Source organism: Equus quagga, chromosome 1 (assembly GCF_021613505.1).
Source record: "Equus quagga isolate Etosha38 chromosome 1, UCLA_HA_Equagga_1.0, whole genome shotgun sequence".
NCBI classification, from domain to species: Eukaryota; Metazoa; Chordata; class Mammalia; order Perissodactyla; family Equidae; genus Equus; species Equus quagga.
This window is the reverse complement of record NC_060267.1, coordinates 133,927,507-133,948,847: the sequence shown is the minus strand read 5'-3', so window position 1 is coordinate 133,948,847 and position 21,341 is coordinate 133,927,507. Positions and strand designations below refer to the sequence as shown.

Genomic DNA, 21,341 nt, shown 5'->3' with positions numbered 1-21,341 from the left:
CCTCACCACCCTCACCCCTCCCGGTGCCGCCGCAAAAGCAGCCCCGCGGCCGCCAAGCAAACCCGGCTCCGCGCGACATTACGTGCGCGCGCACGCTGGCCGCCGGCGGCGCGCTTTACGGCGGCAGCGTGAGTACGTGACGCTGCGCCGTGGCCTCAGTTCGCACGTGGCGGCGGCAGAGGTTAGTTGTAGGTGCTGCTGCTGACGGTGACTGCTTTCACGTTTCCAGTATGAAGCGGCCGAGTGAGTGGGGTCGAGGGGCCGATGTGGAGGGGCATCTGTTTCTGATGGTTGACGAACCCACCAGGGCGCTCTTCTGCGTCTTGGTTTCTGCGGGATTGGGGGGCCTACGGGTAGGCCATCGCCCTGGTCCCGCGTAGAACCGAGCGTTGGAGGGCCCCAAGTGAACCACGAGCCTGTTGTACAGAAGGAAGGCGAGGCCCCAAAGGTGACTAGATCGGCTAGGACTAAGACTACAAAACCTAGGCGTTTTCCTTTCTGCAGCCACGTTCAGTCCGCCCCAGTGAGGTCTGAGAGCCGCTTCTCAAACACTGTTCGCTCCTACCTTGTGATTCGTGGTGTTTGACAAGAAGTGGCTGTCGTTTTGGGTCTCGATGGTACAGTCTCAGTCTAGTAGGAGAAGAGTGGGAGCAGGGGAGTTGGGCTCTACTCCGGATCTATTTAGTCTCATTCTCTGGGATTTGAGAGTACCATGCGTATTTTTTTTTTATGCGCCCCATATGATTCTTAAATTTGGTTTGAGAATTAGTTAATTAACACAAAAATGGACGTGACCCCAGAGCACAGTCACCAAAAACTAACATGGATTATTTGTCTAATTATTTTGTGATGTGTTTCTTTGTAGAGTTAAAGAAGGCAAGTAAACGCATGACCTGCCATAAGCGGTATAAAATCCAAAAAAAGGTAAGTCTTGTGCTTGGGAGAGCTATAGCAAATATAATACTAAACTGATTTCTGCCCCACGTCTCTATGAGGATGTCTGAATTATTATGATTTTGCCTCAGGAAATGGAGGTTGGATAGACTGACCATGGATACAGACTCTTAGGGCATCAGGAGTACAGCTGTGGAAAAATGCAGTAATTTGGTGATAAGAAAGTCTGTAAACTTTGATCAACACCTTAACTTCTGCAGAGAAAATCTGGTGACATTTTCTTGCTGTTTATAAATAAATATGCATAGTCTCTATGTTTACACTCAAAGTTCTGTTTTTCTAGATCATTTTACAGGTATAAGTAAACAGATGGATTCGTTTCTCACATGAATTCTGTTTAATATTTTTGTAAACTGATAACTTTTATTATAATAGATTCGAGAGCACCATCGAAAATTGAGAAAGGAGGCTAAAAAACGGGGTCACAAGAAGCCTCGGAAAGACCCAGGAGTTCCAAACAGTGCGCCCTTTAAGGAGGCTCTTCTTCGGGAAGCTGAGCTAAGGAAACAGCGGGTAAGATACATTAGCTGAAACTTCGAACAAGTGACACATGGGTACGTATATTTTGTCAAAGTAAAGTAGTAATACCAAGTCACTTTGGCTCGCCCATTTCTCTTATGGCTCGGACACAGCTTGAAGAACTAAAACAGCAGCAGAAGCTTGACAGGCAGAAGGAGCAGGAGAAGAAAAGAAAACTCGAAACTGACCCTGGTGTTAAAACATCTAACTTGGAACCTGTGAAGGAGGTATGATTAGGTCTCTGTGAATGAGAGATGAGTTCTGATGTAGAAGTAAAAGCACATAACTCAGCTAGGGGCTGCTATTCCACTTGGGGGAAAAAAGACTGAGTTCAGACTCTGTTTTACCTATTTAAATACCGATTGCAGCCGTGGAAAATGGAGAAACAGGTTATAATTGCTGAACTTGCAATTTTGTGTCCTTTTTCCCTTGTTTTTATCCTCTAGGAATATGGACAATGCAAAACTAAGAACAAAGCCAAGTCAGGCAAACAGCATCCGAAGAAGTTGTACTGTCAGGAACTTAAAAAGGTATCTTATTCTAGGTCAGTGTCTAAAAATGGTAATGAGGTTTAAAACACTAGAGTCATTCCTTTCTCCTGACGCCAGCCTTGGTGGAAGGTAGAGTTCATTTGAGCTGGAGGAATCCTTCCGCAGGTTGGCTTATCTCACTGAGGGCCTTTTTTGTTAGGTTTAGTTGAAGGAAATATTCTTGTGGTTTTAAAATTTTGCACAGGAACCGTTCCCTGTAAGCATGATTTACGCAAGTGTTACTTTGTGTTAAAGTAACACGTTGACAGTGGATTTTAAAATAGAGAAAAATACATTAGAGTAAGCAGTGTGAAAATAAGAATCTGTAAAGTACTCTGTTGAAACTTACGTGAAGAAGGTCAAGGGGGTGTCTTGGTGTAGTTGCTCCCCGGCACACCCATCCTCAGCACCTATTTTCCCAAGCTTACTCTCCCTCTGTTAATACAGCCTGACTGTGCTTCTCAGCAGCTGTCGGCAGGACCACAAGGGCCCATCAGACTACATAATTCACTATGGGAGGATTATATATATTCAGACAGTGGAGCAGTGTCCACTTTTGAAAGCCACTTTGATCAGAGGCCGCCAAGCAAACCTGTGTTTTACTTTCCTGTGAGAAATGATGTACGTGTGAACATTATTCATACCAAAGCGAAGACATGAGATCCAACTCTAAACTCTCCCTGTTGCAAACTGGATAATGCCAGTATACTTTGTAGAGAGTGTTCCCAGAGCAAGGGATGCTATCTTGTTCTCATAGTTTCTATCTTGACAGGTGATTGAAACCTCAGATGTTGTGCTGGAGGTATTGGATGCCAGAGATCCTCTTGGTTGCAGGTGTCCCCAGGTAGAAGAGGCCATTGTCCAGGGTGGACAGAAAAAGCTGGTACTTGTGTTAAATAAGTCAGGTGAGGAAAAGGGCTGCCCTTTATGTCCCATATGCACTAGTGAGGTATGAGGAGAACATCTAAACAGTCTGATTGTCACTGAAGACTGGTAAGATCCAACTCTGACCTCAGCAGAGTCAGTGCGTATGCTCTCTTGTTGCCAAAGACAGCTCTGGCAGTGGGATGGAGTTGTTTCTCCAAGTGATTTGCCTGGTTTCTATGATTCTTTTGCCATTTAATACTTACCACCTCATCTTATTTAAGAGTGTAAGTTGCTATATGCAGCTTACTGTACAATATATTTCACATAGGAAGTGATGGCAGTGTGCCATATTCCCCATACCTGCACAGTATTTAGAGGAAGTGTATAGTTACGTGTCTGAGTTTGAGCAGCAGGAACGAGAAAACGCAGAACAGAGACTTGTGAAGCTGGAAGTAAGAATGGGATCTAAAGTTACTGTTGGGGTCTGCCTACATGGTTGCTACCTGAAAGTGAATTCTGGAAACATAGCCCTAGGTTTTGTAGGGTAATAATCTAGAGGTTGACATAATCCTGAAAGGGTGAGCACTGCCGAGAGAAGTGAAGAAATACAGAGATGGAGTCATTGAACTCTGTTAAGATAAAGGCAGTATGGTAGGGAGCTTATTCTATCCCCATCTTCCAGTTAAACCCTTTTGGAACAAAGCTAGGAAAAGGCAAACCAGAGTGAAATTCATAGTTAACCAGATTTTGCAAATTCATCTCAACAAAATGACCTAATTGGAGCATGTGTCATACTTCTAATCTCTATCAGATTTGGTACCAAAGGAGAATTTGGAGAACTGGCTGAATTATTTGAAGAAGGAATTGCCAACAGTGGTGTTCAAAGCCTCGACACATCTGAAGGACAAAGGGAAGATCATCAAGGTACCTTTCACTGTTAATGGTGGGAAGTGCAGTTCTTTCACATTTTGGATGGCTGAAATATGATGAGTCTACAAAATCTTGATTAAAAAATGAAAACTTATAAGATCCAACTCTGATTTCATCCAGAGATAATCTGAAAGGCAATAGAAGGTGATGATTTTAATAGCTGGGCTGTGGAGCCAGATTGCTTGGATTTTATATGGTGGGTTGTCAGACATAAACTAATTATGTGGGATTTTAACATGTGAAGGTAAGGAAGAAAGCTGCTTCATTCAAAAGAGAAGTCTGTGTTGGGAAAGAAGGCCTTTGGAAACTTCTTGGAGCTTTTCAGGAGACTTGTGGCAAAGCGATTCGGGTTGGAGTAGTTGGTGAGTTTTAGTTTAACACATTTTATGTCTTAAGAGCTAAGAATTTTTACATGTTAACAGTGTATGGGGTTGTTGCTAAATAGTTTGTTTAGACACTAGCTTCTTGCCCACCTTACCAAACACACAGGGTAAAAGACAAAAATTTTTAAGTAATTATTGCCTAATTCAATTGTTTGACAACTGGCATTGTAGGAAGTTGGCTTCTGAAAGCTTTTGGTTTATTTGAAGTAATCAGCTTTCTCTGCTCTTTTATTATTTGTGCAAGAAATGAAGATGCTAAGATTGGTCTTAGTGTTGAAGTGAAGACACTCAGATCCAACTCTGATCTTGCTCTATACATCAGGCAAGCATAAAATAAAACAGTGGAAATTTTATAATTATCAGCACATAATGCCTTTTGTACTTGGATTTCCCATTTGTAGGTTTCCCAAACGTGGGGAAAAGCAGCATCATTAATAGCTTAAAACAAGAACGGATATGTAATGTTGGTGTATCCATGGGGCTTACAAGGTAAATTAAGTTGTTCCATGATTGTAATGTTTCATTATAGATGAGTAAAAATGATTTTGTTTTGGATAGCTTACGAATTTTCTATTATCTCTTTAGAGGAATCAATGAAAGGAACAAGATTGAGCCAGTGCTAGGCTTGGGGAAGCAGTGCTGGAGTGGTATAGCTAGCTGCCCACAACCTACTTTGCAAAACAAATAAGCAAATAGGTTCAGAGAGGGGAAGCCTGCCTCAGAGGAAGTGATGCTTGAACCTCACCTTGAAATGAATTCTTCCAGATAGGAGAGGGGAAATATTTATGGCAGAGAAACAGCACGTTTAGGTCGATGTACAAGCTATACCATGTAGTTGTTTCTCTTTAGGAGGGTGTGCTGTTAGGGTCTTAGATAAACATGAAGCAAATGATGATAAACTGGATCTGACGGACTGTGCTGAGTTTGTTCAATCCAACCCTGAGCTTCGTGTTCTCTTGTCCTTCAGGTAAACCAGTGCCCCCATCAGTCACCATCTCTCTTGTTCCAGGAGTATGCAGGTTGTCCCCCTGGATAAACAAATCACAATCATAGATAGTCCAAGTTTCATTGTGTCTCCACTTAACTCTGCCACCGCACTTGCTCTGAGAAGTCCAGCAAGTATTGAAGTAATAAAACCAGTGGAGGCTGCCAGTGTCATCCTGTCCCAGGCTGATAGTCGACAGGTAAAAGAACCTTCTTCCCTTGAGGTCCATTTTCTTTTTCATCATTAGCATTTTTAGTAGAAAATTTTCAAGTTTGTTTTACATCCGCACTGACAGTTCCTGTTTTTCTTTAAGGTAGTACTGAAATTTACTGTCCCAGACTTTAAGAATTCTCTGGAATTTTTTACTTCACTTGCTCAGAGAAGAGGACTACACCAGAAAGGTGGAAGCCCAGATGTAGAACGTGCTGCCAAACTGCTGTGGTCTGAGTGGACAGGGTAAGGCTTCTTTCTGTTGGCAATATGATGACCACATAGAATAAAGGAACTGATTTTTGACAAGTCTTGTTTTTAATACCAGTGCCTCCTTAGGTTATTATTGCCATCCCCCTGCATCCTGGACTGCTTCTCCACATTTTAATGAGGGCAGCGTCACAGACATGAATTGGGGCTTTAACCTGGAAGAACTGGAAAAGAACAATGCACACAGCATACAAGGTAAGGAAGGCTTGTGTTTGGCTGTTGTCTTCATTGGCAAATAGGCCAATAAAAGGTCTCATCTGTTTACATGGGCTGTGTTCCTTCCTTAGCTATCAAGGGCCCTTGTTTAGCCAGTAGCATCCTTTTCCAGTCTTCGGGTCTGACAAATGGAATAATAGAGGAAAAGGACATAGCTGAAGAATTGCCAAAACAGCAAAAGAGAAAGCAGGAGGAGGGGGAAGACTGCGGAGACATTGATAGCGACCCGGAAAACGTTGATGAAGAAGCTGTTGTAAGTATGTTGTCCGTGAGTTGTTTAAGCTGAAGTAAGTTTTCTGGTATTATAATGTACAATAAATGGGAAGCAGCTGAAAGTAGAAATTAGATACTTCATAATAGGCTTTTTTTAAGCCCCATGCAATTCGGGTATTTTAGCCTTGCAATCATTAGTCTTAATTTTTTGCATCCCATTATATGTACCTTCAGACTTTTTAGGTACATAATTACTTGGATTAATGAGCAGACAAAGGCTACTATCTAGCACTGTTTCTTTGTCCCACAGGAAAAGAGCTCAGACACATGCCCTGCAGAAGAGGCCTGGGAGGCACTGCCTGAGGAGGTTCAAGCAGGTGAGTTGGGTTATTGGGGTCTTCTAACACAGCAGCGTGGTGTAGAATTGCTTTTCTTTTTTGACCTCACTTTTCTTTCCTCCAATATAGATGAACAGTCTGCACAATCTCATGTCTTAGATAAAATGACTGAAGAGGAAGATGATGCTTATGACTTCAGTACAGACTATGTATAACAGAACCTTGTCCTTTTGTAAGAGTTTTTGTTTTTAATGTTTTGAGGAGACTCCTAAGCTGTTAATAGGTGTGTGGTGTACCAGTTTGTTACAGTATGGCATATGCTGTATAAATTTTGTGAATATGTATCAGTATATATTCATTTTTTAAAAATCAGGCAATTTAGAAAGTGTCTGAATTCTGTAGACAACTCATCTCTTAGACCATGAGTGAGTTGAAGTACAGTTACCTGGCAGCAAAAAATCAGATAGCTATTGAAAATGTAAGTAGCACTTTATTTATAGATCAGGCCACAGGTTACAAAATTAAAACCAAGCAGTAGTGTTGAACTAGCTGTACCAGCCGTATCAGTCCATTCACCTCTGGTCATTCAGCACGGTAGTAAGCAAACGCTTGGTAAGGCAGATGGAGACATATTTATAGTCTGTCTGGGAAGCTGACTGCCAGATGGAGCAGTTTGTCCTCTTTACCCAGCTGAAATGCCCCTTTTTCCATGGGTTGCTGTAGATAGGCACTGGAGTCTAGCAACTGTTACTTCCCACACATACCGTCTTCTAGGATTTCCTGAGAAATGCTTATTGCATAAATTATATTTTACTTTATATTTGAGATCTCCGTATGTCTTCGGATTAGGCTGAATTTGCCTGTTGGGTCTGGAATATACCATTTTTCCCAGACATCAGTGTATGAAGCAGTTCTTCCCCATGGCTTAAAATGCCCATTCCAATGAAGTAACTTGGCAGCCTTTACAAACTGGGGTGAATATCTTTTTCCAGCACTGGAACCTTTCATTGAGAGAAAAAGAGCCAAGTGGTTGTACTAGTATTAGTCACACACAAGACAATGGCACATCAAACTGCAGAAAACCTAAAGGAAACTGGATATATCCTATCCTTGAGGATAGTCCTTTAGAGATTTAATTATTAGCTTAGGCCTTTGGCTAATTATTTCTACTTACCAAGATGGCGGACATTCCACATTGGGTCAATGGTGGAGTGCTGTTGATAAAATACAATCAGCAGTGGAGGTGTTGTGATGCTGCCAGCCAGTGTTCTGCTATACAATCCCTCTCTTGGTGGGACAGAACAAATTTCAGCTGTTAGTGAAGAATCCTGACCAATTCCTGTTAGTCAAGACCCCCAGGGTTGAAATACAAGAGTTTCACAGGTAGGCCAGTTATATACATACTCTACATTGAGTTTCATCCATTTTTCCAGCTGGTTGGTTATATTCTGTCTTTTCCATTCTGTCAAGTTTGCAACAAAAACTCCAGGATTAAATGAGCAGGTGCTGGCTTTCATGGAAAGCTTACGAATTCTTTCCTTTTTATAGTCAAGATATCCAATGTAATTGTACTAAAAACATAAAGGGATAAATCGTATATTTATGGCTTCGAATAGAATAGATATAATTTGATAGCCAGTAAAGAAAAAATCTGCTTATTAAACTATGACTTCTCACATTGTTAGTGAAGGGTTGTACATAAATGAAATAAAACTGACATTTGGGATTTCAAGTTAGACAGAATAGGAACCTAGAGTAAACATATTAAGCCCAATGTTCAAGGAGAATTAGGTGTGAAATCTATGAACCAGTCTATAGGAAGGCAAACTTGACTGTTGGGACAAAATACTCGGGGAATATAAAATGCAGCAAAAAAAGAATTCATGGAAGGGGTCTAATAAGTAATTTACCTGGTTCCCTGCTCCACGGATGACAACTTTAGTAGAAGTTGAATCACAGTCTTCTGAAAATGCAGCTGCATGTCCTGGCTTGAGTGGTGTGTTGTAGAGGGCGAGAATATCACCTGAAATAGATAAGGTGTAAAGTTAACACTTTGAGTTGTCTCAAGATTCCCTATTCCTCCCACTTCTTAGGATGACCTTTTATAGAATACCATGAATAAGACAACCACTATAGCCCACACTCTGCACCCAGAATAATACTGATAGTGACATTCTTTGGTACCTTGCACAATTACATCATCATCCATATATATGGCCTTCTTTGCACTGGGAACCAGAATTGGCAGGTAGAACCTTGCAAAGGTTAACTGGGAAAGGAAAAGGAAAGAGGCATGGGCACAGAATTCGTGAGTGGCTCTGCTTTCATTTACTAGAAACTCCCAGAATGCTCAATACCCATGCAGGAGAAGACAGCTGAAGGTCTCTTAAAACTGCCCAGGCATGGTCCCCAGGGAACTACTTGGCACTGTACCACAGTTACCCAGGTATTACAGTAATGTCCTAAAACTCCCAAGTACAAACAAGAGTGCGTGAAACTCACTGGTTTTATGGATTCCCCCTGGTCAGGATCCTCCTTTACTTTCCCTTCCAAAAGTTTAGTGTCAAAATTCACAATTTTGTACCTGATGCTTTTCAGGGTACTGCTGCTGAGCCAGGACCTGATAAAAATAAAGCACCAAATTTGTTTTAAATAATCATGTTTCAAAACCAGAGCCTTACCTTTGTGCCTTCTAATGAAGGCATAATGGAAGAGAACCCTAAGAACCAAACAGGTGTCTTCAAGCCCCTTACTTCTCTGAGCCTTGGTTTCCTCATCTGAAGTGAGCATATTGACACCCAAGTCCCACCTTGAACCAGGATTCTATGGTAATGGATAGTGCTCCCATCAGGCTCACACAAGATCACTCTTCTGACACTAAAACTGCTGTAGAAAAACTCACTGGAAATGAGAACATCTCACCACATGGACCATTCAACACTTGGCTCTCCAAATAACGAGTGAAGAAAGTGAGTCAGTGTGATAGTGAAAGCTAATTGTCAACAAGGCTGGTGATCAGTCTGTTACAGACTCAACAGTGTGGGAACGAATTCCTCCAACAGAGTGTAAGGTGCTGCCTGCAAGAAAAGTCATTGTTCCCTAAAGGAACTGCACATTTTCCCTTGGTCCATTTCTTGGTTTTTGTTTTTTTTTTTTTTTAAAGATTGGCACCTGAGCTAACAACTGTTGCCAATCTCTTTTTTTTTCCTGCTTTGTCTCCCCAAATCCCCCCAATACATAGTTGTATATTTTAGTTGCGGCATGTGAGACGCTGCCTGAGCGTGGCCTGATGAGCAGTGCCATGTCCTGCCCAGGATCCAAACCTAGTAAAACGCTGGGCTGCTGAAGGGGAGCATGTGAACTTAACATGCCCACAAGGCCAGCCTCCTTGTCCATTTCAAATCAGGATTTCATGGGCACAATGTTATTTCTGTAGTCTGTTTTAATGCAATATTTGTTTCTGCATTATTTTGGATGATTTCTGAGTTTTTAAAATATGGAAAAATAATTCATGGTAACTTTCACAAACTAAACACAAACTGTGGAAAAAGCCACAAGGACAGAAATGTTTTAGAACTTTGGCAACTATCAAGATGTTTCTTTGAATAAACTTTGTAAATATGAATTCAAAGCATTTTGAAAACATGGATGACACTCTCCACCAGATTGGGTTTCTGTTATTAATCACTACAGTTATATAATCGTAAGGACTGTTTACTGAGTGGTTATTATATGCTTTGTGCTTTTAATATATTTTCTCATTTATTTGACGGCACAATACTCTAAGCTGGATATTTTTTTTAAGATTATGATAGTTAACAACCTTGTGAAATTAGTTATCCATCATTATTAGTCATGTTGTAGGTACACCACTTCACCCCTAGTGCCCTCCCCCCACTCCCCCCTTTCCCTTGGTAACCACCGATCAGTTTTCTTTGTCTTTGTGTTAACTACCACCTATGAGTGGAGTCATACACAGTTCGTCTCTCTGTCAGTAAGCTGGATATTTTTACCCCATACTTACAGAAGAAGAAGCAGGCTCCAAGGGGTTAAGTAATGTTCCCCAATCACTCTGGGCCAGGATCTGGATCAGTTCTATATTCACATCACACTACCTTGCCATTGCTCCCATGTCCCTTCCCACTCTAGACCAGAACTACTCAGATATGTCCATAAGAGAAGGGACTTGTAACAGGATGTAAATCAACATATTGTTTCCTTCAATGAGAAAGTCTTATTACTAAAAAATAGCGTGAGTTAACAGCGTGCAGAGTGAGAGTTGATTTACATCTTGGCACAAGTTGTGTCCTTTCTGCTATCATGGGGACATGCTTATACAATCACAAGGAAAAACATGTCATGTGCAGTTCATATGTGGTATAATCTCAACTGAATAGAAAAAATATATACACAGAAAAAACCATTCCTGGATTGGCAAATTGCCTGCTCTAGAGCATCCTCTAGAAGCAGAATCATTAGGCAAGCAGAGCTCACCGGAGATGGTCTGCTGTACCGTTGAGTGTAACAATGTAGAAAATCACACTGGAGCGAGTGTTGTGCTGAATGCTGTTTATGGCTGCAATGGCCCCCCCGAGCCTATCTTCAGATGCAGCAATGACCACTGGAATCTCCTCTTGTCTCCCGTCTACCACATGTCGGGGAATATTTGGGACAAAGTCTATGGGCTGAAGCCCCACAATTCCTGAATCTGCAAAGAACACAAGGAAGGTGCTGTGATACAAATACAATCTCATGAGCTTTTGATGCAGAGCCTAGGAAAGAGGTAAGATGAGGATTACGATAGTTGTTTACCTCATTCTCCCCCATTACAATGTGAAGCATACAGCCTACGAATCACGTGACCTTTATTGTTTTGCTATATGTAACCAGGCTTTTGGAAAAGCAGAAGCACTTTAAAAAACTAGGTTGCCAGAATTCTGATACACTACTGGTGGGAATATAACAAAATCTTTATATAATACATTTTGGCAATTTGTATCAAGAGCTTTAAGGTACACGGACTTTGACCCAATAATTCCTCTTGCCTCTCTTAAGGATAAAATCTGAGAGGTAATCAGAAGTCACAATTTTATTTATAATTGTGAAAACCAAGAAATAAACTGAAAAGTTGTTTTTCAAACTATGAATCATATCCCATAAGTAGGCATGAAATCAATTTAGTGGGTCACGATCAGTTCCTAAATTGGAACAGAACATTAGAAAATATGAGAGTGCATCACACACAGCAACTGCAAGTACTGTTTTGTAAACTTTCCTTTTTGCCTTTTATATTACTCATTTACTCATTTATCATTCATTGAACACTGAGTGCATACTATGCCAGGCAATATCTAGGCACTTGGGTTACTACCATGAATAAGACAGACGAATCTCTGCCATCTTGAAAGATAGGTAGGTAGAAAATAAGCAAATACACATGTATATGTGTATGCTGTATGTAACTCATTTCTTACTGTGAGGTTGCCATCAAAAGCATCTGTAAGTCACTGTACCAAAAGACTTTTTCTTGTGGAAACAAACTGTGGCATTGAAACTATATGTGAAGAGTTTCTACTGTCATGGAGACATGCTTAGGATATAATCATGTGGAAAAACATGTCATGTGCAGTTTATATATAGTATAACCTTAACTGTATGGAAAAAAATATATACGTAGAGAAAAAAACTGGAAGGTACTAAGCCAAAATGTTAATAATAGTTATCTTTAGGCAATGAAATAATTCATTGTGAATATTTACTGAGCACCTCCTATGTACCAGCCATCATCCACAGGCACAGGAGATAAAGCAGTGGACCAACTGCCCTCCTGGAGCTTGAATGCTACTTTCTTTTTTATGAATGTGCCCACCAGGAGCATGCATAACTTTACGTACATATCTATATATACATATAAATACACACACATGTATATAAACACTGCTATAAAATATGCTATCAGAGCACTCGGGGAAAGCTATCAGTTATGGTGGGTGGCAACCCAAAAATGATTTTTGACAAACACTCTGCAGCCTCAAACATCCCTCAATACCAAGGCAGAGTGGTATGAACAACTAATTTAAAAGAAATGGCAATGGAATTACACAATAAAGTGATTTTTAAAATCAGTTGACAAGGCTGTATGGTTTTGTTTTTCTACTAGAGTCCTGCTGATAGTTCCACAGGTTAAAGGAAAGTAACAGGCGAAGTAACCAGACTGACACTTTAGTGAAAAGAGCAGACATCAAACACCAGAGACACTCACCTGTCCCCACCTTCTGAAGCCCTGCCCAGCTGAAATGTGAGCAGACAGCAGCCCAAGGAGGCTCCTCTACGGCCTCTGATTTGGTGAAAAGGGATCTTCTGTCAGATCAAACCCTTAGCAAACAAGTGCACAGCAGGGAGAATGGGGGGCAGGGGTTGCAAGAGCACAGTGAGTACCACCACGCCTCTCCCAGAGTGTTTAGTAGCTTTTGTAAGGCCCAGAAGAAAGCTTTCTTTTCCTTTAACCTAGTGATGTAACTTAGAATGTGGGACATAGGGAACTCCAGGTCCTCAACAGATGCCAAGGCATTAGTAAGGGTTCCCATACCTGAAACCTCGTTCTTTAGCAAACTGCTCAGGCCAAGGAAGTTATGGTGCAAAACCAGTAAGAAGAGAGCAACGGCCAGGACCAGGATGATGATGTTTACTGAAACAGAGGGGAAAGCCTGCATTACATCTCTAGACCTTTTGACTAGGTATAAAAACAACATAACTTGTAGAAAGAGCATACCTTTACGGAATGACATCTTTCTCTTCTGTCTTACATAAATTTTAGTTATTAACCCTACAAAACAAAAACAAGCCCCCAAAGTCAGCAGGTACATGAGAATGGCCATTAAAGTGCCTAAATTCAGGGAGAAACAAGAAGTGCATATGGTATTTTCTGCCAGAAAATTTGAATAGCTTTGAATTAATAGTTTCCATTTTGAATTAATAGTTTCCAAGAACCCAATTTGGGATCTGAGTTTTTTATGGTAGTCATGATGATAAACTACTTCCAAATAACTTGGAGAAACAGCCTACATTATATGCTGCTAGATGAAAAGCAAAAGAAATTCTACCAAGAGGAATACTTGAGGTCTAACCACTATGGAAACATTTTCTGAATGAATTTCCACTTAAAATTCCTAGTTAAATGAGACATGGACTCAGTTGTCTGTGATCAAGTAACCTGAGGTCAGCCTCATCAGTACAAAACATCCCTGTTTCAAGCTATAGTCCATTCACCTTTAATTGGAATTATAAGAAAAAAAGATTTTCCAAATTCATTTGAAACTGTAGCAGAGAAACAATCTTAAAAATTCACAAAATCCAATCTTGCTATCACAAGTTTAGTGTATTTTCAAAAATTAAAAATCTGCTAAAAGAAAAAATGAGCTTCTTCCCAGGGCTTCATCTCTGTTGGTTAACTCCCATGTCTTAAGAAAGGGGTGCCTATGGGGTCGGCCCGGTGGTGCAGCGGTTAAGTCCACAAGTTCCGCTTTGGTGGCCTGGGATTCACCGGTTCAGATCCCGGGTGCGGACATGGCACTGCTTGGCAAGCCGTGCTGTGGCAGGCATCCCACATATAAAGTAGAGGAAGATGGGCATGGATGTTAGCTCAGGGCCAGTCTTCCTCAGCAAAAAAGAGGAGGATTGGCAGACGTTAGCCCAGGGCTAATCTTCCTCAAAAGAAAAAAAAAGCAGTGGCTAATATTGTCACTCTGCTTGTGGCTTGTGCCCCCCAGCTCATCTGATGCCTTCACTTTTTAAAAACAAATAATTCAATGGAAACAAGACTGTAGGTGGAACTAAATTAAACGGTTAGATTTCTACAACAATCTCTGGGTAATGTTTCCTTAAGAATAGATTTTATACAACCAGGCTATAGTGATCCTACATTTGAGACCTCTACCCTCTTCTACTTCACCTTCCCCCAGGGGGGAACCTGACATTTACATAAGGCTTTCAACTTTACAAAGCACTTTCAAATACAGCGTACTTTTAAAATCAAAGTAAGTTTGAATTAATTTCACCTTAAGTAAAGTGTGTGCATATCAGACATTTGGTTTCTCAAGGCCATTGAAAAAAGGAGAAATAATTGAAGGGCTGTTTAAAAAACTGGAGATCACAGACCAGATTACAAATTTCCGAGAAAATAATTCAAATTCCCAAAAGACAATCTAAAACACACACACACACTCTCTCTCATTTCTTTCTAGAGCAGTATATATAAAGTACATTATACCAATGATCTTCCTTTTTAAAGAATACACATCATTATATACCCTGAGCCATGTGCCTCTATCACATTGTGGGCTGAGCCTTACCCATAGAAGCTGGCAGACTGGGAGCTGCTCAAAGCTCTAACATCTGCCAGCTTTAGCCAACTTCCACCAAGACTGGAGAAAACGATCTCCCTCAAAGAAATCTCATTTAGTTAACAGTACAAAAGACAGTGTTTTAGCTCAACAACTTCCATAAGTTACTTACAGGTAGTATGTGGATTGAGAGGCACATATATCTGTGCTATTCCAGTTAGCTAGACACAAGAAAAACACAATCCTGTCAGGTATTTGATGTATGTAAGTAGATTAGCATGGCAGAAACCACTTGCTCCAAAAACTCTTCCACAGTTATCTATATGCAAAATGCCAATTATTATGGAGTATGTCTGATTCATATTTCCTTTCCTGGTGCTTCCCTGGTAATGGAATTCATTAATCTGATTAGAAGAAATTCTCAAAACAAACCTGCGTGTAGACCCTGGGATGGGCAACAGTGGCTGTATTTTTTGTTAGACCACACAACTGTGTACAATTTGATCAGCAATATTCAATTGGTCACTATGAAAATTAATATTTCTTGTTTAGAAATTTTAAAACTTTCATTCCCAAATCACTCACAAAACACACACACACCCCCCAAGGCAGGCAAACCCAGAGATATGGGTGAAGAAACCTTAGGGAGAAAGACGACTATTTTTTTTAACTTGCGCTTGCATTAGTACCCACATTCTCAGCAGCTTTGCTCACCTTTTCTGCTTTCCCTCCTATTTCTATGTACATGAAAGGCCATTCCACTGATGCTCTGCAACCTACCTGTAATTGTTTCCTTGGTGCAGCATCAGCACACTCTTTCCCTCTCTGCTGGATTACAGCCATCAGCATATTATCATGCTCTGGGTTTGTTTGTTTTTTTTTTTTTGAGGAAGATTAGCCCTGAGCTAACTACTGCCAATCCTCCTCTTTTTGCTGAGAGAGACTGGCCCCGAACTAACATCCATGCCCATCTTCCTCTACTTTATATGTGGGACGCCTACCACACCATGGCTTTTTTGCCAAGCGGTACCATGTCTGCACCCGGGATCCGAACTGGCGAACCCCGCGCCACCGAGAAGCAGAAGGTGTGAACTTAACCGCTGCGACACCGGGCCGGCCCCAGTCTGGTTTTAATTTTAAAAATTAATTTAAAAAACTTAAAGTTAATTTTTTTTAAATTTAATTTAAAAAAATTTAAAAATTTTAATTAAAAAAAAAGACATCACTCCCCACGCTCCAGCTGACCCACAAACCCATTTCTCTGCTCCCCCTCACTCTAAAAGCTTGAGAAGATTTAAAGTCTCTAGCTCCACTTCTCCTCTTGTTCTCTCTTCAGCCTCCTCCAACCAGACTTCTGTCCCTACTGCTCCATTCAAACTGGTCTTGTCGAGGTCACCAAAGACCAAAGTTATCGTTCTATCTTCCTCTCACCCATCCCTTCAGAGGCCATCAGGGAAGTTCACCACTCCCCCTCCTCAATTATGAAGTTATCTCATTTGTTTCTTTGTCTTTCCTGACTAGAATGTAAGCTCCAAGAGACCCCAATGAAAATGTTTAGCAATGCATCCCCGCCAACTAAAACCATGTCTGGCAAACGGTAGTAGGTACGATATTTGTGAAATGATCTTGTTAATCTAGGAGCAAGGCTGATTCTCAGCTCAGAAAGGGAAAGCCATCTTTTTTTTTTTTGAGGCAGATTAGCCCTGAGGTAACATCTGCTGCCAATCCTCCTCTTTTTGCTGAGGAAGACTGGCCCTGAGCTAACATCCCTGCCCATCTTCCTCTATTTTATATGTGGGACACGTGCTACAGCATGGCTTGATGACCAGTGCAGAGGTCCACACCTGTGACGTGAACTGGTAAACCCCATGCCGCTGAACCCCAGGTCGCTGAAGCGGAACGTGCACACTTAACTGCTGTGCCACCGGCCGGCCTGAGAAAGCAATCTTTGATGATAATCATGAAAACAACTTCCAACACAAGGAAAGACATGGATTCCGATGGAGATCTCTCTCAAATGGAACCTGAAAACTTCCTTTTCCCATCATATCGTCATAGCTCAAATACCTAAAAGTCTATACAGCAACTGCTACCCTGTGAAGTGCATTTAAAGAGGATAACACAGAGGGACATGTCTATTTCTAGATACAAGAGGTCTGTTTAGTTTCTGCCAGGCTGAAGGCACTAAAGACATTCACTTTCTCCTACCTCTTCATCTGGCTAGCTCCTACTTGGCTTTCAGGAGTCAAGGGAGCCTCCCCAAAACCCTACATTCAGCCGCACTCCTCCACCCCACCCCGGGTTCCCACATCCCCCGGGGGCTCCCTATCCTAGAATTAATCCAGCTGTCATATATTTCTGGGGTTATGTGGCAGTCTCCCTTGACACAGTCTGGGCTCTAGAAAGGCAAGGGCCTGGTGTTGGTCACAGCGGCACAAAAAAAGGTGCTGTGAATGTTTGCTGATTGCATGAATGAGGGCGGCAGCCACACACCAACCTGCCCTGAGAGTGCCTGGAATCCCAACGTCTGTGACCCTGACATGCAACATAGCATAGAGGCCAGAGAGCCTGCAGGAACCCACAGGCCCGCGTACCCCAGAACGGTTTCTCTCCGAAATGTGGGCAACCCACCTCGCTCGGAGCAACCGGGGAGGGCCTAAGCTTTTGAGATAGACACCAGCCTTGAGAGGGAGAGCGAACCTTGGCTGGTCTCAATCAGGAGGGCCCAGTGAAGCCGGCGAGCATGTTGGTGGGCCAACTTGGAGACTCCCGGGGTGCTAACCCTCTCCACACTGCTGCGAGGGTCTGTCGAGAAGGGGGTCCCCTCTCCGAGGGGATTCCCTTTTTCTCGAGGATGTGGCCTGGGGTAGTCTCCTCTAAATTCGGGGGATCACTAGGGCCCTCTTACGCTTAGGGATGAGCAAGGGGGTGTGTGACACTCCGGGGGTTCCCCTGAGGCCCAGAGAGCCCCGAGTTAGGAGGTGAGCAAGCCGTTCCCCTTGGACTCTCCCCGCGGCCGCCCTTACCTGCAGCCGGAGGAGGAGGAGCTACCACAGCCGCCGCCGCCGCCCGCGCCCCGGCCCGCCCCGCCAGCTCAGCGCCCCGCCAGCTCAGCGCCCGCGCCGCAGGCCCCGGGGCCCAGCCCGCCGCCGGGCCGCCCGCGTCCCCTGCACTCCGGACCAAGCCCGCCTGCCCGCCGGCTCCGCTGCAGCCACGCAGCCCTGCAAGCCCCAGCCCGCCCACCGCTCTGACTGCGAAAGCATCGCGCCGAGCAGGCGCCGCCGGGCAGCCCCGCCGCCGGGGTCCTCGCCGAGGAAAGCCCGTCGCCATGGAGACGGGACGCGCGCCGGCAGCCGTTAGGTCGCCGGGGCGCAGTCGAGGACTGTTTTGGGGAGCCAGGCCGCGACTTCCGGCACCCAACAGCACTAACGGCGAGCCCTTCACGGGCGCGCGATGCCTCGGCTCGGCCGCCACGGTCGCCACCTCAGCCCTCGCGGGCCGCGCGCCGGGCCACAAACAGCCCCGAAAGCGCAGGTCGCCTAGCGAACGCGCGGGGCGGGGCCGCGGGCCGTCCGGGTCTGTCACAGACATCCGCTTCCGGGGCCGCGGCCATCGCGCTCCTCGGCTCGGCAGGCGCGCGAGGCTGTGCACAGGACCACACTCCAGCCCTTACCGTCCTCGAGTCGCGGCCACCCTCGCTCCGCCGCCCGCCGCCTGCACTCTGTCGCCCGCCTCCTCAGCCAGTCATGCTGGAGCACCTGAGCTCGCTGCCCACGCAGATGGTGAGGGCGCGGCCCACCTCGGCCCCAAGATCCTCGCGAGCCGCTCGCGAGCTTGGCAGCTTCGCACCCCTTGTCCGAGCACCCAGCCGGTGCTGCGCGGTTCCTGGCCTGGATGGCTACCTTACACTCCCTTCCCGGAATGGTGCTTCCTGGGTCCTCTTTTCTCTTCCCCCGCGAGGATGCCCCTGCCCGTGCTCCGTTGGGATGCTTCACTTCCCCCGGGAAACCCAGAACTTCATTCCTTACCCAGGTCCTTGAGGAGAGCCCCTGATGTTGGGGTTGCCCTGTGCCAAAGCTGTGAGGCCAGAGCAGGAATCGTACCTCTTCGGTGGCGGCACCAATTCCTCCTTTGCTCTCTTTCACCTCTAGGATTACAAGGGCCAGAAACTAGCTGAACAGATGTTTCAAGGAATTATTCTTTTTTCTGCAGTAAGTATTGGTTTTGCATAATCTTTTTCTTTCTTCTCTTCGCTCCCTACCCCCACTCCCCGCCTCCGGCTTGACTGTATTTAATATATTTTGTTTGTCTCTAGATAGTTGGATTTATCTATGGGTACGTGGCTGAACAGTTCGGGTGGACTGTCTATATAGTTATGGCCGGATTTGCTTTTTCGTGTTTGGTAAGAAATTTGTGGATGTTTGGATGTTAGTGGCTACTTAAGTTTTCTGAATTGGGTTGATTTGGTTGGACCTAGTAGTGGGTCCCTCATCTTTCCCATCAGTGTTTCCCCTTGCTATCATTGGAAAAGTAGAATGCCAAATAGTGTCAGATGACTTAAAACTGCATAAAAGGATACAGCTCATTTCTTTTGGCAGCTGCTCCAAGCAATAATCTTAAGGTCAAAGGTAGCAGGAATTTCTTAGGGTCTTTACGTTGCTCTTTCTTCATCCTTCTTTTAGTTTTTAAAGCCATATGTGTAAACATTGAGACTTGTTCCCATCTCTTGTCTGGGCAGTGGCACAGTTTTCATAGGAATGTCAGGTTTTGTGTTATTTTTACCTTTAGCATAGGAGTCATTTGGGAACCAGGCATTATACATAATGCTCTTTTAAACTTTTAATGGCTATAACTGTCGCATTTTCTCTGTTCTGGCCCAGCTGACACTTCCTCCATGGCCCATTTATCGCCGGCACCCCCTCAAGTGGTTACCTGTTCAAGACTCAGGCACAGAAGACAAGAAACCAGGGGAAAGAAAAATTAAGAGGCATGCTAAAAATAATTGATTGGGCTTTCATGATTCGGCTTTACTATTGCACCTGCTTTTGTTTCGTATGAGATGAGCTAAATTTCAAACCCAAAACATGGGCTAAAACCCATCTATGCTCTTACAGCACAGCTGTGTTAAGATTTTGTTCTCTTTATATTTCACTTCTAACTCAGTTGGGTTTTGATTTATAAATGTTTTAGACCTTCTCTTCATAATCTTCCTCTGAAATGGAGAACAGAAAACACAAGTATGCAAAGTTTCTTTCAGGTCTACAACAATAATGAATAAATGATAGTACAATCTAACTATCAAAGTTTTATAATTCATTATTAGTAGTTAAGCTGTTTTAATGTTTTCAATTAAAACTCACAGTGCAAGTCTTATGTCTAAAGAGTCTTTTGTTCATTGTTCTGCAAGCAAGACTGTTAGTAAAAACCAAAGTGAGAAGTTCATGGTTCTGAAAGTATCAGTAAGCACCATTTCTGTTTTCTGTAGCTGCAAGTTCCTAATATACATTTTTCTTAATAACAGTGTAAGCACCTATGAAAAAATTTACTCATGTAAATTTGTGGTAAAGTAATAATTTGGTACCACTAAAACAAGGCTGTTAAGCAGAAAACATTTAAGCCATGCTTTACCTGAGATGGACCAAACTGAAAACCCATAGAGCTGTAAATTCCTTTTAAATTTTCCAGAGTGCTAAAGAGAAAAATGTTCTAAAGGTCTTGTTTGAGGGATGGGAATGGGAGAGTTATTATAAGTAATATTGTATTTCTCAATACCAGCATAGAGGACTTCCAAACTATGAGTTTTAAAAAAGGAGCAAAGACCTTAATACAATGAAAATCAGGAAAGGTTTAAAAAAAAAAGGACAGAAGAAAAATTAGGAAGGCAGAAATAAGGCCAACCATATCAGTAAGTATAATACATGTGATTAAAAAGTTAGCAGCTCCCAAATAGGATAAAAATCAAGTTACCTCATATTCTCAAAATGACACCCAAAGGCTGAAAACAGGAGCAAGGATATATTAGGCAGATACAAGCATAAAAGAGGAGTAATAGTGAAAAAGATACTTAGTATGAGAAAGCATTAAATGCGGCAGAGAAGGACATTTCATAGCTGCTAAGATGTCACTGTTAGGAATCATGCCTTGAATAAGATGTGAAATGTATAAAGCAAAGACTGCTACATATACAAGAGTTTGGCAAAGCTACACTTTTGGTAGGAGACCAACTCTCTTACCTTTCAGATTTTGATAGATAAGTGGACAGGCAAGTCACAGGAAGACTTCTGCACTTGTTCCCTCCCTGTACCTGGAACGTCTTCCCTCAAATATACATGACTTGTCTCTCCTTTCATTCAGGTCGCTACCCAGATATCACCATAAAGAAGCATTTCCTCCTACCCTATCAAAGTGGTATGCCCCATCGTTCTATATCCACTTAGCCTGCTTTATTTTTCATGGAATTTAATATATATCAGTATATATTTGTTAATTGTCCTCCTTCAAACATAAGCTCCATGGGAACAGGACCTTGTTTTGCTCACTGCTATTTGCCCAGTGCCTACAAGAGTACATGACACATTATAGGT

General features: G+C 43.0%; 2 protein-coding genes and 3 non-coding genes across 10 annotated transcripts; 4 read left to right on the top strand and 1 right to left on the bottom strand.

The window, feature by feature from the left end:
• The first annotated feature begins 122 nt into the window (after positions 1–122).
• GNL3 (G protein nucleolar 3) lies at positions 123–6,695 on the top strand. Of its 2 annotated transcripts, none has more exons than XM_046658467.1 (15): positions 123–243; positions 866–924; positions 1,330–1,467; positions 1,587–1,700; positions 1,920–2,003; positions 2,776–2,908; positions 3,682–3,794; positions 4,045–4,162; positions 4,585–4,672; positions 5,193–5,367; positions 5,482–5,624; positions 5,707–5,843; positions 5,936–6,117; positions 6,388–6,454; positions 6,545–6,695. In XM_046658467.1, the coding sequence occupies exons 1-15, from the start codon at positions 231–233 to the stop codon at positions 6,628–6,630; spliced, it is 1,650 nt and encodes a 549-aa protein (XP_046514423.1). In that variant the 5' UTR covers positions 123–230; the 3' UTR covers positions 6,631–6,695. The 2 variants fall into 2 exon arrangements, with proteins under 2 accessions (XP_046514423.1, XP_046514433.1); XM_046658477.1 differs by lacking the exon at positions 123–243 and adding an exon at positions 268–448.
• Positions 2,950–3,026, top strand: LOC124231366 (small nucleolar RNA SNORD19). The gene has a single exon (XR_006886505.1). It is a non-coding gene; the product is annotated as a small nucleolar RNA SNORD19 (small nucleolar RNA).
• LOC124231394 (small nucleolar RNA SNORD19B) lies at positions 3,841–3,922 on the top strand. Its single transcript, XR_006886510.1, has one exon. It is a non-coding gene; the product is annotated as a small nucleolar RNA SNORD19B (small nucleolar RNA).
• On the top strand, positions 5,060–5,136 carry LOC124231375 (small nucleolar RNA SNORD69). Its single transcript, XR_006886507.1, has one exon. It is a non-coding gene; the product is annotated as a small nucleolar RNA SNORD69 (small nucleolar RNA).
• A 190-nt stretch (positions 6,696–6,885) lies between the features above and the next one.
• GLT8D1 (glycosyltransferase 8 domain containing 1) lies at positions 6,886–18,481 on the bottom strand. 5 transcript variants are annotated; one of them, XM_046658414.1, is made up of 13 exons: positions 17,784–18,481; positions 16,602–16,690; positions 14,930–14,978; positions 13,188–13,241; positions 13,005–13,103; positions 12,678–12,752; positions 10,910–11,123; positions 8,918–9,035; positions 8,600–8,684; positions 8,326–8,438; positions 7,820–7,986; positions 7,590–7,702; positions 6,886–7,416 (listed from the first exon to the last, which is right to left on the bottom strand). In XM_046658414.1, the coding sequence occupies exons 1-13, from the start codon at positions 18,346–18,348 to the stop codon at positions 7,226–7,228; spliced, it is 1,932 nt and encodes a 643-aa protein (XP_046514370.1). In that variant the 5' UTR covers positions 18,349–18,481; the 3' UTR covers positions 6,886–7,225. The 5 variants fall into 5 exon arrangements, with proteins under 5 accessions (XP_046514370.1, XP_046514379.1, XP_046514389.1 ...); XM_046658423.1 differs by lacking the exon at positions 12,678–12,752; XM_046658433.1 differs by lacking the exons at positions 14,930–14,978; positions 16,602–16,690.
• Between the last annotated feature and the right edge of the window lie 2,860 nt (positions 18,482–21,341).